Source organism: Sorex araneus, chromosome X, assembly GCF_027595985.1.
Source record: "Sorex araneus isolate mSorAra2 chromosome X, mSorAra2.pri, whole genome shotgun sequence".
Lineage (NCBI taxonomy): Eukaryota > Metazoa > Chordata > Mammalia > Eulipotyphla > Soricidae > Sorex > Sorex araneus.
Window position 1 is genome coordinate 371,758,414 of NC_073313.1, and position 13,410 is coordinate 371,771,823.

The 13,410-nt window shown below is 60.6% G+C and overlaps 1 protein-coding gene across 4 annotated transcripts in view; it reads right to left on the minus strand.

Moving 5' to 3' along the window:
- MAP4K3 (mitogen-activated protein kinase kinase kinase kinase 3) overlaps positions 1-13,410 on the minus strand; it is a 132,459-nt gene that overhangs the window by 90,762 nt on the left and 28,287 nt on the right. For all 4 annotated transcript variants that reach the window (XM_055119812.1, XM_055119811.1, XM_055119810.1 and 1 more), the window contains exon 2: positions 2,541-2,598. In XM_055119812.1, the coding sequence (XP_054975787.1) occupies positions 2,541-2,598 (58 nt within the window). The remainder of the gene's footprint in view (positions 1-2,540; positions 2,599-13,410) is intronic.

Sequence of the window (13,410 nt, forward strand, 5' to 3'; positions counted from 1 at the left end):
CTGCAGAGGCCCTCCCCCAGCGAGCACACCTGAACACGTGCCCCGCCTGGCTGTGCCCGGGACGGGGACCACGTGTGGCGCAAGCTCCCTCCCTGCCGTATCGTCACTCTGGCCCATACACTGAAATTTTTTCCCACCACATATCAGAATTCTTAAAAAATAATTTTGACCAGTCAGGAGTTTCTCCTGGGAAATCCTGTCCCTAGAGCACAGGGCAACGCGCCTGTAACTGTGACACTTCACTGCCACAGTCGTTACCGACCGCTTAAAAAATGGATTTGATTACACAAAGCAAGGCGGCTCAGCCTGGAAGAGTCAAAAAAGAAACTCTCCCAGGGGGCGGCAGACAGGAGACACGCAGACGCCCAGACTGAGACTCGGGAGACGCCCGGTGTACCTGTGTCCCTAGAGGCCGGGCCAGGTGGAAGGAAGGACCATCACGGTCATCTCCAAGTCACAAGTCCCTCCCTGCACCAGCTGACCCATCTGACTGCTGATAAACCCTTCCTGCCATACACACCCCCTACACACACGGTACACACATACATACACAACACACATATACACACCACCACACATACCACACACACGGCACACACATACACACACAACCCACACACACACACACAAGCCCCCCCACCACACACACACACCACACACATGGCACACACACACACACAACACACACACATGCCCCCCCATACACACACATACCACACACACGCGTGCGCGGCCCAGAGCCCCTTTCTGGCCAGGACATTAACCACATGACAGACCCCGAGGCAGGTCCCGAGTGGGTTCTCGCCCTCTGCAGGGCTGTGGCATCTCGGCTGCTGAGTCTGTGGAACTGAGCCAGGCACCGCCCCATCCCTGGGCTCAGGTAAACTAACTTCAGGCTATTCTGACATGCGTGAGGGCCACGAAAGCAAAGTGGGCTACAGCGGCGTGTAATACACCAACAGCTGCAGGCGGCGTTCCCAGGGCCGCCCCATCGACTCGCACTAGCAGCGGCCAAGTGCGAGGCTGCGCAGAAAGGGGGCCGAGCGAGCGAGCCGCCCGAGAGGGAAGGGCGGGCGGGGAGACGGGGAGACAGGAGAGAAGGCCGAGCTGCCCCAGAGCCCAGCCCTGCCCTGCAGGAAGCGAAGCCGGCCCCAGAGCCACCTCCAGGGGGCGCCGCACTCTCCCCGCAGCCACCCACCCGCAGACAGAGCCACAGCAGCCGGGCTCTGGCGGGGGACGGAACTAACGTTTCCCACAGGACACAGGGGAGCAAAAACAAAGAAATTCGTCACGAACCGTCGGGCTGGGGGCAGCGCTAGCAGCACCCCCGGGCACCGCAGAGTCCGAGCAGGGCTCCTGGCCCAGGGCTGAGGGTGGCCCTGCCCCAAAATACAAAACCTCAGGTGGAGGCCGAGACCGCAGGGGGCCTACTGCTCTACCGCACTTCCCACCCTGCCGAGTCACCTGGGTGGTACCAGGTCACGGCAGGCGGAAAGCCAGCGCCGGTGCGGAGTCCGGCTGCTGCGTTTCCTCGCCCTGCACGGGCCTTCCAGAGGAGCCGAGTCCTGGGTGCCCGCCCTGCTCAGGCTGACACGGCCCAGAGGCTGCCATGGCCGTGCCCCAGGGGCACCTCGCTCGGAGCAGGATGGGTTCCGGAGGCCCCGCTGACCAGAGGCCACAGGGGTGCCCCAACACGCAGCTTTGACGGGAGCCCCAGAGCCGCCCACGGCCACTGCAGGGGCCGCCAGCCCCAACGACCCTCCTTCGACTTCTGTGGAGGAGATTCAGAGGACAGCGGGGGGCCGTCAGGGGCCGTCGGAGGACAGTTCGCAGGAGGGGCCCCAGCCTCATCCCGACCACCCTGCCACGGAAAAGCAGACGCACACACAGACGTCTCCTCCCCACAAACTCGGGCGCCACCAGCGCTGCTGGGGCCCCCGGGGGAGGGGCGCAATGGGAAGGGGGCTCGAAGCGTGGCCTGGGGCAGGGGGAGGCAGGGACGGGCCAGAGCTGAGCGGCTGGAGACAGCACGGAGGGCTCAGGCCTCCGCTTCCCACAGGGCCGCCTTGGAGGGCGACGGCACCGAGAACCAGAGCGACAAAGCACCCGCCAAGCCCCCAGCCAGGCAGGGACACGCAGCTGGGCGCCGGTCACTCGGGCCTCACAGGAAGGCCGCCAGGGGGACGAGGCGGAGGCCCAGCGCTTCTCCCCTCCGGCGGGCGGGCCGGCTAGGTTGGTGCCAGGGATCGACACGGCTCTGCTGCTGTTCTCAGGGGTCGCTCCTGGCGGGCTCTGGGGCTGGGTGGGACCGGCCAGTGCCCTGCCCGCTGGGCCCTCTCCAGCCCCCGACCCAAGCAAGAACGTTCCGGGACAAGTTCCGTGTCTCTAGGCTGCAGAGAGCGGGAGAGGAGACAGCAGCTCTAGTTCCCAGAGCGTGAAGGGAAGATGACAGGCCTTGGCCAAACACGATCAAGTACAACTTCAAGAAATTCAATGACTTACAGTCATGAGAAACTAGTAATAAATTTCAATTAATTTACCTGGCTCCAATTTTATGACTTTAATTGCCGCCAATTCACCGGTGTTAACATTCCGTGCCTAAAAAAAAAAAAAAAAAAAAAGATGATTATGAAAAGTTTTCAGAAAAAGCTTTATAAAGTGTGATTTTAGCTCCAAGGGGCACTGGTGAAGACAGCCAGGCGCGGGGGCAAGAGACTCTTATTATTATAATTAAAAACATTATTAATATTATTATTATTACTGGACTGGCACAATAGCACAGCTGGTAGGGCATTTGCTGTGCACGCAGCTAACCCAGGTTTGATTCCTCCATGCATCTCAGAGAGCCTGGCAAGCTACCGAGAGTATCCCGCCCACACAGCAGAGCCTGGCAAGCTCCCCGGGGCGTATTCGATACGCCAAAAACAGTAAGAAGTCTCACAATGGAGACGTTACTGGTGCCCGCTGGAGCAAATCGATGAGCAACGGGACGACAGTGCTCCAGGCTCTAGCTCACTGACTTACTCGCAGTATACAGACATCTATTCATAAGCAAGACTGCCAAAGTGATCACGCCAATGAGACGGGCCGAGAGGCATCGCAGTGGAGCCGCCCCTGGCTGCCCGTGAGGCGGCGGCGGGGACAGCAGGCAGGGGCCAGGCGCTGACCTCGGTGTCTGCAGACAGACAGACTCAAAGCAGCCCTGGGGAAGCACTGAGGCCACTGCAGCCCGGCCCAGCCGTGCGGTCACACAGGCAGGGAGCCGCCTGCCGGTGGCAGTGGCTGGAGAGGCAGCGGCGGGTGAGGTGCTGTCCTTGCACGGGCGACCCAGCTTACCCTGACATCACACACGTTCCCCTGGGCGTGCCAGGAGTGACCGATGAGCCTGGAATAAGCCCTAAGCACCGCACATTTAACAACAAAAATACTTAAATTAAGCAATTAGACTTTTAAATTAAAAAGCTTTAGAACAAGAAAAACTAATGCTATCACGGGCCTCCTCGGTGTTCAGACGACACGGTACACCAGAACAGGGGGGCTTCAACAGTAGCCAAGAATAGCTGACAAGCACACGGTTAAAATAAAAAGCATCTAAAAAGTCAATCCATACTACTACATCCCTAGTGTTCACAAGCACAGTTCTGCAAAAATAAGCAGTCTGCTTTTTCAGCTTGATAAAAGCGAGCCATTCTCTGCCCACTGAAGGCATTCTGCCGCGGGGCTCAGGACCGTGTCCCAGAGGGCTGGCGTGATCGGGCCTCAGCAGCAGCCCAGAGGGAAGCAGAGACGATAAAGTCAAACACCAAATGCAGATACCTGCCCAGATCCTAAGAGGAGAAACCCGGGGCAGTCACAGGTGAGATACAAAATGTAACTCCTCAGCTCAAGGAAGAATAAGGATGTGAAAAGTATCTCATAAGAAAAATTTCAAGTTAAACTGGCAGAAGATTCACCCCTTCGAGAAAGTCCCCACAGTAAAGACGCAGGAAGCTCACTTCCGATGGGCGGTGCCCAGCAGGGCTGCACAGGGAGAACAAGAGACCCCCACGGTCATGCTAGAGGGTGGCCTACTCCCTCCTGAAGAGAAGACAGAGCACTGGCACATGTGAGCACGTGTGTGTGCATGTGAGCACTGTCCAGGGAGCGAATGTACGGTCAGATACGCAGGCACGGAGTGGGCAGGGTCCTGGGGCAGTCCCTGCCCGAGAGGGTCCCCAGCACTGCGGCGCGCGACTCTCCCCTCACCCCAACGGCCCCCGGCCGGGCTTCCGGACACGCCACCCTGCCCTCCACTCCACTCTTCTAGCACTTTCCCAACAGAGGGCAGGAGGGACTCGAAACTCTGCGTTCTCCGTCCAAACCGGGTCCTGCTCCGAGTCCAGGGCTTCTGAGCCCAGGAAGTCGGGCGCCTCCTCCCACGCCGGCCGCACTGCCCGGAGACGCAGAGCCGGCGACCGGCTTTCCCGGAGTGGGTGGTCACCAGGCGTCCCTCCTAGGGATACAACTTCTCAGAATGCCAGTCGGTCAGGCCCTGCCGAGTGAAACGGCGGTGGGGCCGCGTGCGGGGCGGAGCAGCCCGAGGGGGGCACAGGGCAGTGCGTCCGGCAGCTCTCAGACGACGGTTCTCGACAGCCGGCTGGAAACCCCAACAGCTCTGGGACTCTGGGACTCTGGCCGCCTGGACTGGCTTCCAATACGTAACCTGGACACCAAGACAATTAATTCACAAGGAGGGGGAAGTGGGATCTTTTTTAAACCCCAGAAAATTTAAGTTTCTGTATCAAATCCGTATTTATTGGCTCCTCGAGCTTGGGCTCTCCCTCGAACACGCACCCTGCGGCGTGCCTGCCCCCGGAGCCTGTGTTCTCTCTTCGGCGCGCCCTTCTCTGCCCTCTCGAGTGACCGGTCTGGAGGCCAACACGAGTCTCGGTTAGATCAATCTGACCATCTCCAATACGTGATGGTCCAGCCCCCTCTACTCCGACACTCTGCAGTTCCCTCCTGGTGCCTGGAGTGCTGAGCGGGAGCAACGCAGAGCAAGACAGGCCGGCAGCACGCGACGCGGAGCCGTGGGCCGTGGGCAGCCGGGCTACAGACCTGCACCCCCGAGGCCGGCCCAGAGAGCGACATCAGACTTCCCACTTCTCCCGCCAGCACCGAGCACTCTCGGACAGCCCCACCGCGCCATGATTCATCCACCTGGCCCACGCCTCACCTGTGCCGTGTGCCATTTAGTGGCGTTAGTTCCGGAACCACCCCGTGACCTAATTCTGGAGCACTGTCATCACCCATAAAAGAAACCCCAGGCCATTAGCACCCCCCTGGGCTTCCCTCCCGCCCGGGGAAACACAGGTCTGCTTCCTGTCTCCGAGGGCTCACACAAGTCAGGTCACAGCCAAGTCCTGTGGCTGGGTTTGGGGTCCTGGTGCTGTGTCAGACCCTGGTGTGGCCACTGAGCCGCGGGCCCGGCCCCCAGGGTGTCTGAGCTCACGCGCCTCAGTGCGTCCCCAACCCTTCCCATTGTGTGTCTGTGACCAGCTGGAGGCTCCGTGTCTCCGAGCACTACTGCACCATCCTGTGTGGCCAATGCTTGTTCTCCTGGGGTCACACCCAAGAATGACGGTGACGTCAAAGTGTTTTCCAAAGCGGCTGCCCCAAGCTGTGTCAGCCAGCAATGCCGATGTTTCCCAAACTCTCCACATCTGTCAGTACTCCGTGATCTCAGTGTAAAACAGTGCCTCAGTGAACGTTTCTGAAGGAATGGCCATCCAATTCCCAGTCACTTTTGTTATCTGTCTCTGACTACTCCGTTCTTAGGGATCCTGGCATGTCTACCAGCTACATGGTTTGCAAATCTTGAACCTCATTCTCTGGTTCATTTTCCTGACAGTGATTTTTGAAGTACAACAGTTGTTAACTTTGATGAAATCTTATTGTTCTTCTGTGGCGTATGCTCTTGCTATTGTGACTGACAAACCATTGCTGTACCATGATACAAAGACATTTTTTTGTAAGAGTTTCACAGCTTAAAGTTTTCCGTTTAAGTCTAAGCTCAACTTTAAGTAAATGCTTATCTGGTGTCAAGCAGAGTGCCAACGTCAGTCTTTCACATGCAGATACCCACCCGGAAACGCATCACTATCTGGCCCTGTCTCCGAGCTCCCTGGCCCGTACTGTTCGTACTGTTCGCTCTGGCCAAGTGAAGCTGCGTCCTCCTGTGCTCAGCCTCCCGCCCTCGAGCTGACTCCCAGACAGCCTTTCACGCTGGAGTAAGACTAGTGATGATGGGGCTGGGGGGCGTCGGGGGTACCCCAGAGCACCGGGAGCGCGCACTCTGCACACGGTCGGGGCCCCCCCCTCCCCCCCCCCGCCCCATGCAGGGAGCCAGGAGCAGTCTCTGGAAGAGGAAAGCAAGTGAGGCTTGGGTCTTGCCATTTGCTCTGAGCCTCTTCCTGCCCATGCCTGCCCATACCTAAGCTTTCCCCGAGGGGGCGGCTGGGCCTGGGGCGGGCGCCAGCTGCACTCAGCCTCAGACCCGGATTCCGCGAGCATCGGCCTCCCAGACGCCTTCAGAACAGAAGGCGCCTGAGAAGGGATTTTCCGAGACTGTGCTGATCGCTGATTATCTCCAGGTATTAGAAGAACTCCCTGAGCACGGAGAGCAGTAACAACTGAATGGAAAGGCAGTTACGAGGGAAAAAATGCTGATACAATCCTAGCAAACGGGGCCGGAGAGAGCAGCGCTGCTCTCTCTGCCTGCTGGGGGAGGGAGCACCTCGCCCCGGGGGTCTGCACCTGCTCCTGGCAGGGTTTATTTCTGGGGGCCCTGTGCAGGAGAGATGACTCAACGTGTCTGAAGAATTAGAGTATTTTTTATGGTTTCAAGGAAAGGCGGCAACAATGTATTGGGCGAGTCAGTGACTGGCAGTACACCCCGCCAGGGCTGGGGACAGCACCCGGTCAGGGCGCCTGCACGCACTCAGCCTGGCTCGACCCCAGCCCCGCACGGCCCTACGCGCCCATCGGTGGCACTGCAGGGTCCCCAGCCCTGCGCCCGACTGCTGCAGCGGTGGCCCCCGAGGCTGCCAGGACCGCGGGAGCCAGTTCCAAGGCCCCTGCCGTGCCTCAGGCCAACAGACGGGGGCGCCGCTCGGGGTCTAGCTTCAGAGGTTCGGGGCCTCGTCCAAGGCGCAGTCCGAGTTTCATCAAATAGAAGAGCTGACCCCTGGTCTGCAAAGGCGTCCCAGGCCTGCCGGAGGAGCCCCAGGCTCCCAGCAGAGGGGATGGGAAGAAGGGTCCGGGCAAGGCGCCAAGGCCCAGCGACCCGCCTCGGGGGCCCAGATACCCCGGGGCAGGGTGGGCAGCCCAGGGACCGCTGAAGGAATCCTTTTGTTTGCTTTCCTGCAGTGGCAGGGACTAGGTGGCCGCCTCCCCAAGGACACCGAGTCACAGGAAGGAGATAGGATCTGCAGGGCGAACATTCCGGTGACCCAGCCACTCCCGGTCAGGCCTATTGTCCTTGAAGGATTACTCACAGGCCACTGCTCGCACAAACAGCACTGAACACCGACTTCATCTGGACGGGGACTTACACAGCCTTCCCAGTCAGCCCAGAGACAGCAGGCTCTGCGGCGGGTGGGCGGGACCCTCACCCTGACTGAGTGCATGCTGGGTCCTTTCAGTCTGGGACGGTCTCAGGGGCCGGGGACACTGGGCCCACCCACTGGGGGTGGGCACGAGACTCCCCCCCGGGTGCTCTGGGGTCTCCAGATGCCCTTGGCCGGTGGTGCTGGGGGCCAAGCCCCCGCAGGCCCAGAGAAAGGAGACACACGAGGTTACTTTCATACACAATAATCGGTTCAGGCTTGAGGGGCTTTGACAGAGAAAAGCCAAGAGGGCAGTTTTGGGGGGCGGGAATCCAGGGGCCGGGACGCACAGGGGGCCGAGGCCCACGGTGGTGTCCACATGACCCCCGGCCCGGCGCTCCTGCGCCTCGGGAGTGCCACACGGCCCCTGGCACCCAGGGTCCAGTCCACGGGGCTGAGCACCAGTGGCCAAAGCGCGGGCCCCGCAGGCCCGAGAAGCCGCCTCCTCCTCGCCCAAATCCAGCACCGCCGGCGTCTCCTGCCGCCTGAGGCGCGTCAGACAGGGGGCTTTATCAGGTCACTCTGCAGAGGTGACCCCTGGTGCATCGGGGCCTGCCCTGGCCATGCTGAGTCGGCTGGTCGGGGCCGGCCACACCTTTCTGAGGAAGAGCTCTGAGCTCACTCCAAAGTCTCCCAGCGGGGCTGGGTGTCCCTTCAGAGAAACAGCCGGGCGCCGGGCTCCTTCCTTCCAGGTGGCGCCGGCCCCGCTGTGCCCGAGGACGACGCTGGCTTGGTGTGCGGGTGAGGGGGTGTCAGGCTCCACCGCCCCGGGCCAGAGACGCTGAACACGACAGTCCCGGGCTTGCCGACCTCCTGTGGGGGTGAAGCGACAGCACAGCAGGGAGGGCGTTTGCCTGGCACACGGCAGACCTGGGCTCGATCCCTAGCATCCCATAGGGTCCCCCGAGCACCGCCAGGTGTGACCCAAAAAGCAAGAGCTGGAAGGAGGGGAAGAAAGGAGGGGGGAGGGAGGGAGGGAGGGATCTGTGGGTAAGCATCTTCCAGTCTCTGGTCCACGTTTCCTCGGGGACTTTCTCCTGACTGCCAAGTCCGAGCCTCCCTGGGACCAGCCCTGTGATGACCCTCTCAGCACGCCCTCAGCAGTGTCCCCCACCCGAGGGCGCCTGGCCCTCCTCACAGAGGCCGTGCCGCTCCCTGCGCCTCGGGCGGAAACCCTGCAGAACCCCGGGGACGACGAGCAGCGCTGCGACTGCGAGGGGAGCCTTGGGCTGTGCCGGCTCAGCCGCGTGGGCGCAGGGCGGCGACTCCGAGAGCACTGAGCCCCCCAGGACCCTCAGGCCCCAAGCAGAAGCACGGACGGGAAGAGCCGTGCAGACGCCCACGCTTAGCGCGGCACGACCGACGAGCAACCAAAGAGGGGAGACCAATGTCCTGGGAGAAGCTGGATGGTCACCTCAGCCGGGCAGCGGGGTGGTCTCACGCGTCTGCGGGACAGACAGAAACAAGGGCTGCAGCGAACAGTGACAAGCCCCTGGCCTTGGGCCGCCCAGGGCAGATGACCGAGGAGTGGGGGAGGAGAGAAGGAGGGAGAGGTGGGCAGAGGTGGGCAGAGTGACACGGGACGGCCAGGAGGCTGTGGGCACGCGGGGGCGGACGATGACTCTGTCCGTCGAAACCAAACACTCACACTACTGTAACGAGACCTGACTACAAGACAATGTAGAACGCAAAAGAAACACCGTCTTCCAGCGTCTCAGCCAGCAGACGCCAGGCCAGGAGAAGGCTGAAGGAATAGGGCGAGCAGCGTGGAGTCGGCAGGGCGGGGCCCCAGGCCCGAGATGCCCACGAAGCCAAGACTGCAGCCCCCCCACCACACACAGGGACGGGAGCCCTAACTAACCATCACCGGGAACACGCCGATTACTCGGAAGTCAGATGACTAAAGGCCAAAATCTCTAGGACCGTATGATATTGACATGTGCATATGTATAAATATAGAGAGAGAGCAAGAGAGAGCGAGACTACTAGTTTCCTGAAATATATACTTAACAGCTCATACTGGAAGGAAGCAGGACGCCAGTAGGCCCGAGCTGGACCTGTCTGGAATTCAAGCTTGTTCCAAGTCACACCTCCAAGGCTGCTGCAGCAGCGGGTCACGCAGGCGGCGAGCAAGGGAACGGCCGCCCCACGGGGCCCTGAGCAGCCCCAGATGCGCCCGGCATTCTCACGAGCCCTCGGCCCCTCCCCAGCGGGCTGGGGTCACCTGGGGTTTTGCCTCAGGAAACACACATCGGCCTTGATGCACATCCCCCGACACAAACACCCAGATATGCGGGCAGGTACCGGACAACTGGAACCGGGTTTGTTGTTTTTTTAATGTTGAATTCACAAGAAAGAACATCCAGAGAAACCAATAATCAGCTCAAAACACCTGCTAGAAAATTCGCGGGTGAAGCAGGAGCTGCGGCCTGGCCCGAGCCTGAGCCGTGGGCCTCCGCGCGGGACCCCCGGCCCTGGAGAGGATGAAGCTGTATCCCATCAACTCTCCCCGGAACCAGAAGGATGAGCCTGTCCTGGGCTGGCCAGGAACCTGCCGCCCCAACAGGGCCGACGAACCACATCTCTGCAAGCTTCGGCCCCCCCGCCCCGCCCCCGCAGAACCCCCAGAGCCAGGACCGGCCTGACGGAGCATCAGACAGGCCCTGAAGGAGCCAGAACCCAAAGGGAAAACCACTAGAATGCACGGGAAATTAGAAAAAACAATTTAATTCCCAAGAAGTTTCAATCCTCGGGGCTGGAGCCATAGCACAGCGGGGAGGGCGTTTGCCTTTCATGCGGCCGACCCGGGTTCGATTCCCAGCACCCCATATTGTCCTCCGAGCACCGCCAGGAGTTATTCCTGAGTGCATGAGCCAGGAGTAACCCCTGTGCATCGCCGGGTGTGACCCAAAAACCAAAAAAAAAAAGAAGTTTCAATTCTCAAGTAACAGACACTTACCACCAAATCACAATTATGTCCACTGTAAAACTGGAGCGAAATCAAGCCTGAAGGACAGGAGGCTAAGGACCGTGACCGGGCTGTGTGTGTGTGGGGGGGGGAGGGGGGGGCTGACAGAGTTTCTGGGAACAGGAGGCTGGAGACAACAAGTGTGACTGCAAGAGACACAGGGGCCGAGTCAGCGAGCGCACGGAGGGGAGAGGCCAGAGCGGCCGGGGCGGGAGGAGCGGCATCCCTCCCCGGCTCTTCAGGTGAAAGGCGAGAACGGAGGAGAGTGAGGGGCCTTGGGGGGGGGGCCTTATCTGCAGAGAACAACGGGCCTCTGAGCGGCCAGGCCCGGAGAACATCAGGCAGTGCCAGCCGTGGGAGCGAGCAATGAAGCCAGCCCAGGATTCCAGGCAGGTGAAAACAGCACTCAAGAAATCTGACCCACAGGCATTTCTGACAAACAAAACAGTCCCTTCTGCAGGGACGCAACACTACCTCAGGACAAAAATAGGCCCGCAGGAAAGGCGAAACTGCCAAGGAGCGAAAACCAAATGAAACACGGTCTTGGGTTGATAAAAACAAACACAGAGATTAGGCGGTGAAGGAGGGCCGGGAGACGGAGTGTCAACGTGTGTGTGTGTGTGTGTGTGAACCCGGGAGACAGAGTGTCAACATTTGTGTGTGTGTGTGTGTGTGTGTGTGTGTCTTCATCAATGCTCACCCTCCTCGTGCATGTGTGAGGCTCCGGGTTCGATCCCTGGCACAGCGATCAGACGAAAGAGCAGTCCACGTGAGGCGGGATTTGCGCAACTGTTTAGACCGGCTGAGGACTCTAATATACACAGGCCGTGTCCGGGGCACGCTGGGCAGCCGCAGCCACATGGACCTTGTCCTGCTGGGGGCTGAGCAGAGCTGATGAGCAATGGGGGTCTCGCAGAGTAGGGAGAGGAGCGCACAGCCACCATCTCCATGTGTGGGCGGGGGAGAATGAAGGAGAAAGGGGGCCGGGCAGTGACAGCAAGGCAGGGCCGGTGGGAGGCCACTCTGGCTGCCAGGGCTGGGCGGGCTGGGCAGGTGAGGACTCTGAGCTGCCTGATGGGGCGGGCCGGACCCCACAGGTGAGGGCTTTGCCAGCCTCCCGGCCTGGTGCGGCCACCCCCAGAGCAAGGACCCCGCGAGGCAGGGAAGGTTTCCTACATGGGGTCCGACCGCCACCCCCCAGCCATCTCGCGCCCACAGAGGGAAGGAACAGGACTCACTCCTCCGGCAGAAGCCCCCGACCTACGCTGCAGGAGCCCCTCTCGGGACCCACCCACAGTCACAGGCAAGGGCGGCAGGGGTGCGCCGTCCGGGAAGAGGCTCAGTGCCCTCCGACCACACAGTGCTCGCTGCGTTCCCCTGAGACATGAACGGCCCAGCGGACCCTCACGAGTCCACACCAGGGACCATCTCTGTGGGCCCCTTCTTTAGACTCACTGAGGGGCCCTACTCACCGGGTCCCTGGCATGGGGGACGAGGCAGGGCAGCGATGACGGGAAGCAAGCATGACACAGCACGGACACGCAGCCGTCACGCCACCCCCCAACAGACGCCTCCCGCAGACCGAGTGCTGAGGCTGGCCTACTGGGTCCGGGCAGAACGCCCGCACCAGGACCCCAGAGAAGGCGGCCCGACGGCGCTCCTGCCCCAGGTAAGAAACCCGCCCATCCCCCTGCCCTCAGTGAGGCTGGGCCCTCGGGGACTAGGCAGGCCTCTCACCCCACACGACCTCGCCCCTGAGCCTGCCTGGCCACCGGGACACCATCTCAGAAGAGCTTCTGCACCCCACGGGTCTCCCGAGCACTGTGGGGAGCGATCCGAGCCTGGTATGGCCCCAAGACCGAGCAAAGGTGCCTGGGGCCGACAGGCTTCGGGGCTCCCCTGCGCCTCTCAGGCCGTCAGTCGTCCTTCCCAGGGCCGCCACGCCCTCCTTCCCATCGCCTCTGAGCTCAAGAAAGGGGCACGAGACCCAGTATGGCAAAACGTGCGTTCGCTCAACTCCCGAAGGCTCCGCCAAGAAACAGAGAAAAGTCTAAGCAAAGGCTGTGAAAACTGGAAGGACAAAACCTGTCAGATATTCATGCAGAAAATTAGCAATCCAGATTAATGCTCTTCTAAGAGCAAATATTCGGCCTGGAGAGACGGTATCAGGGCTAAGGTCCTTTCCTGCCACCATCACCGATGTTCCCTGCGTACCACAGCAGCACCGCGAGCACAGAGCCGGGAGTGAGCCCTGAGCATCCTCCCCCCGCCCCCCAGCGATGAAACTCTACCCAGTAGAATCTTGTTTTCCTAAAAACAGTAATCTTCTTTTTCTAGGTCATTAAAGTGATTTAAAGTGTTTTAAAGTGATGCCCCTTCCAGCTGCAGCGGGAAGCCCGGCCCCACCCCCCGACCTTCCCGCCTGCAGTAGCCAGAACCCATTCACCGGGTGGAGGGAGCCAGGCACAGGAGCCTTGTTCCTGAGATGTAGAATCGCTTGTTTATTCAGCTCTAGGGTGAGCGACAAGTTGCTGGGACAGGCGCCTGCCCTCGGGGCTGGATTTATGCCTTTCACAAAATCCATGTACTTTCTCCCATACACACTTCTCTCTTCTGGCCTGGGGGCCACACCCGGCACCACTCAGGTACTCCTCCTGGCTTAGTGCTCGGGGCCAGCAGCCAGGCCCCCCACACGCAAAGCCTGAGCCTAAAGTCAAACTCTGGGTCGATGACTGACAGTGACGCCCGTACGCGCGTGCTGCCTCAGGGAAGGTTAAAATGCGGCTTTACCATGGA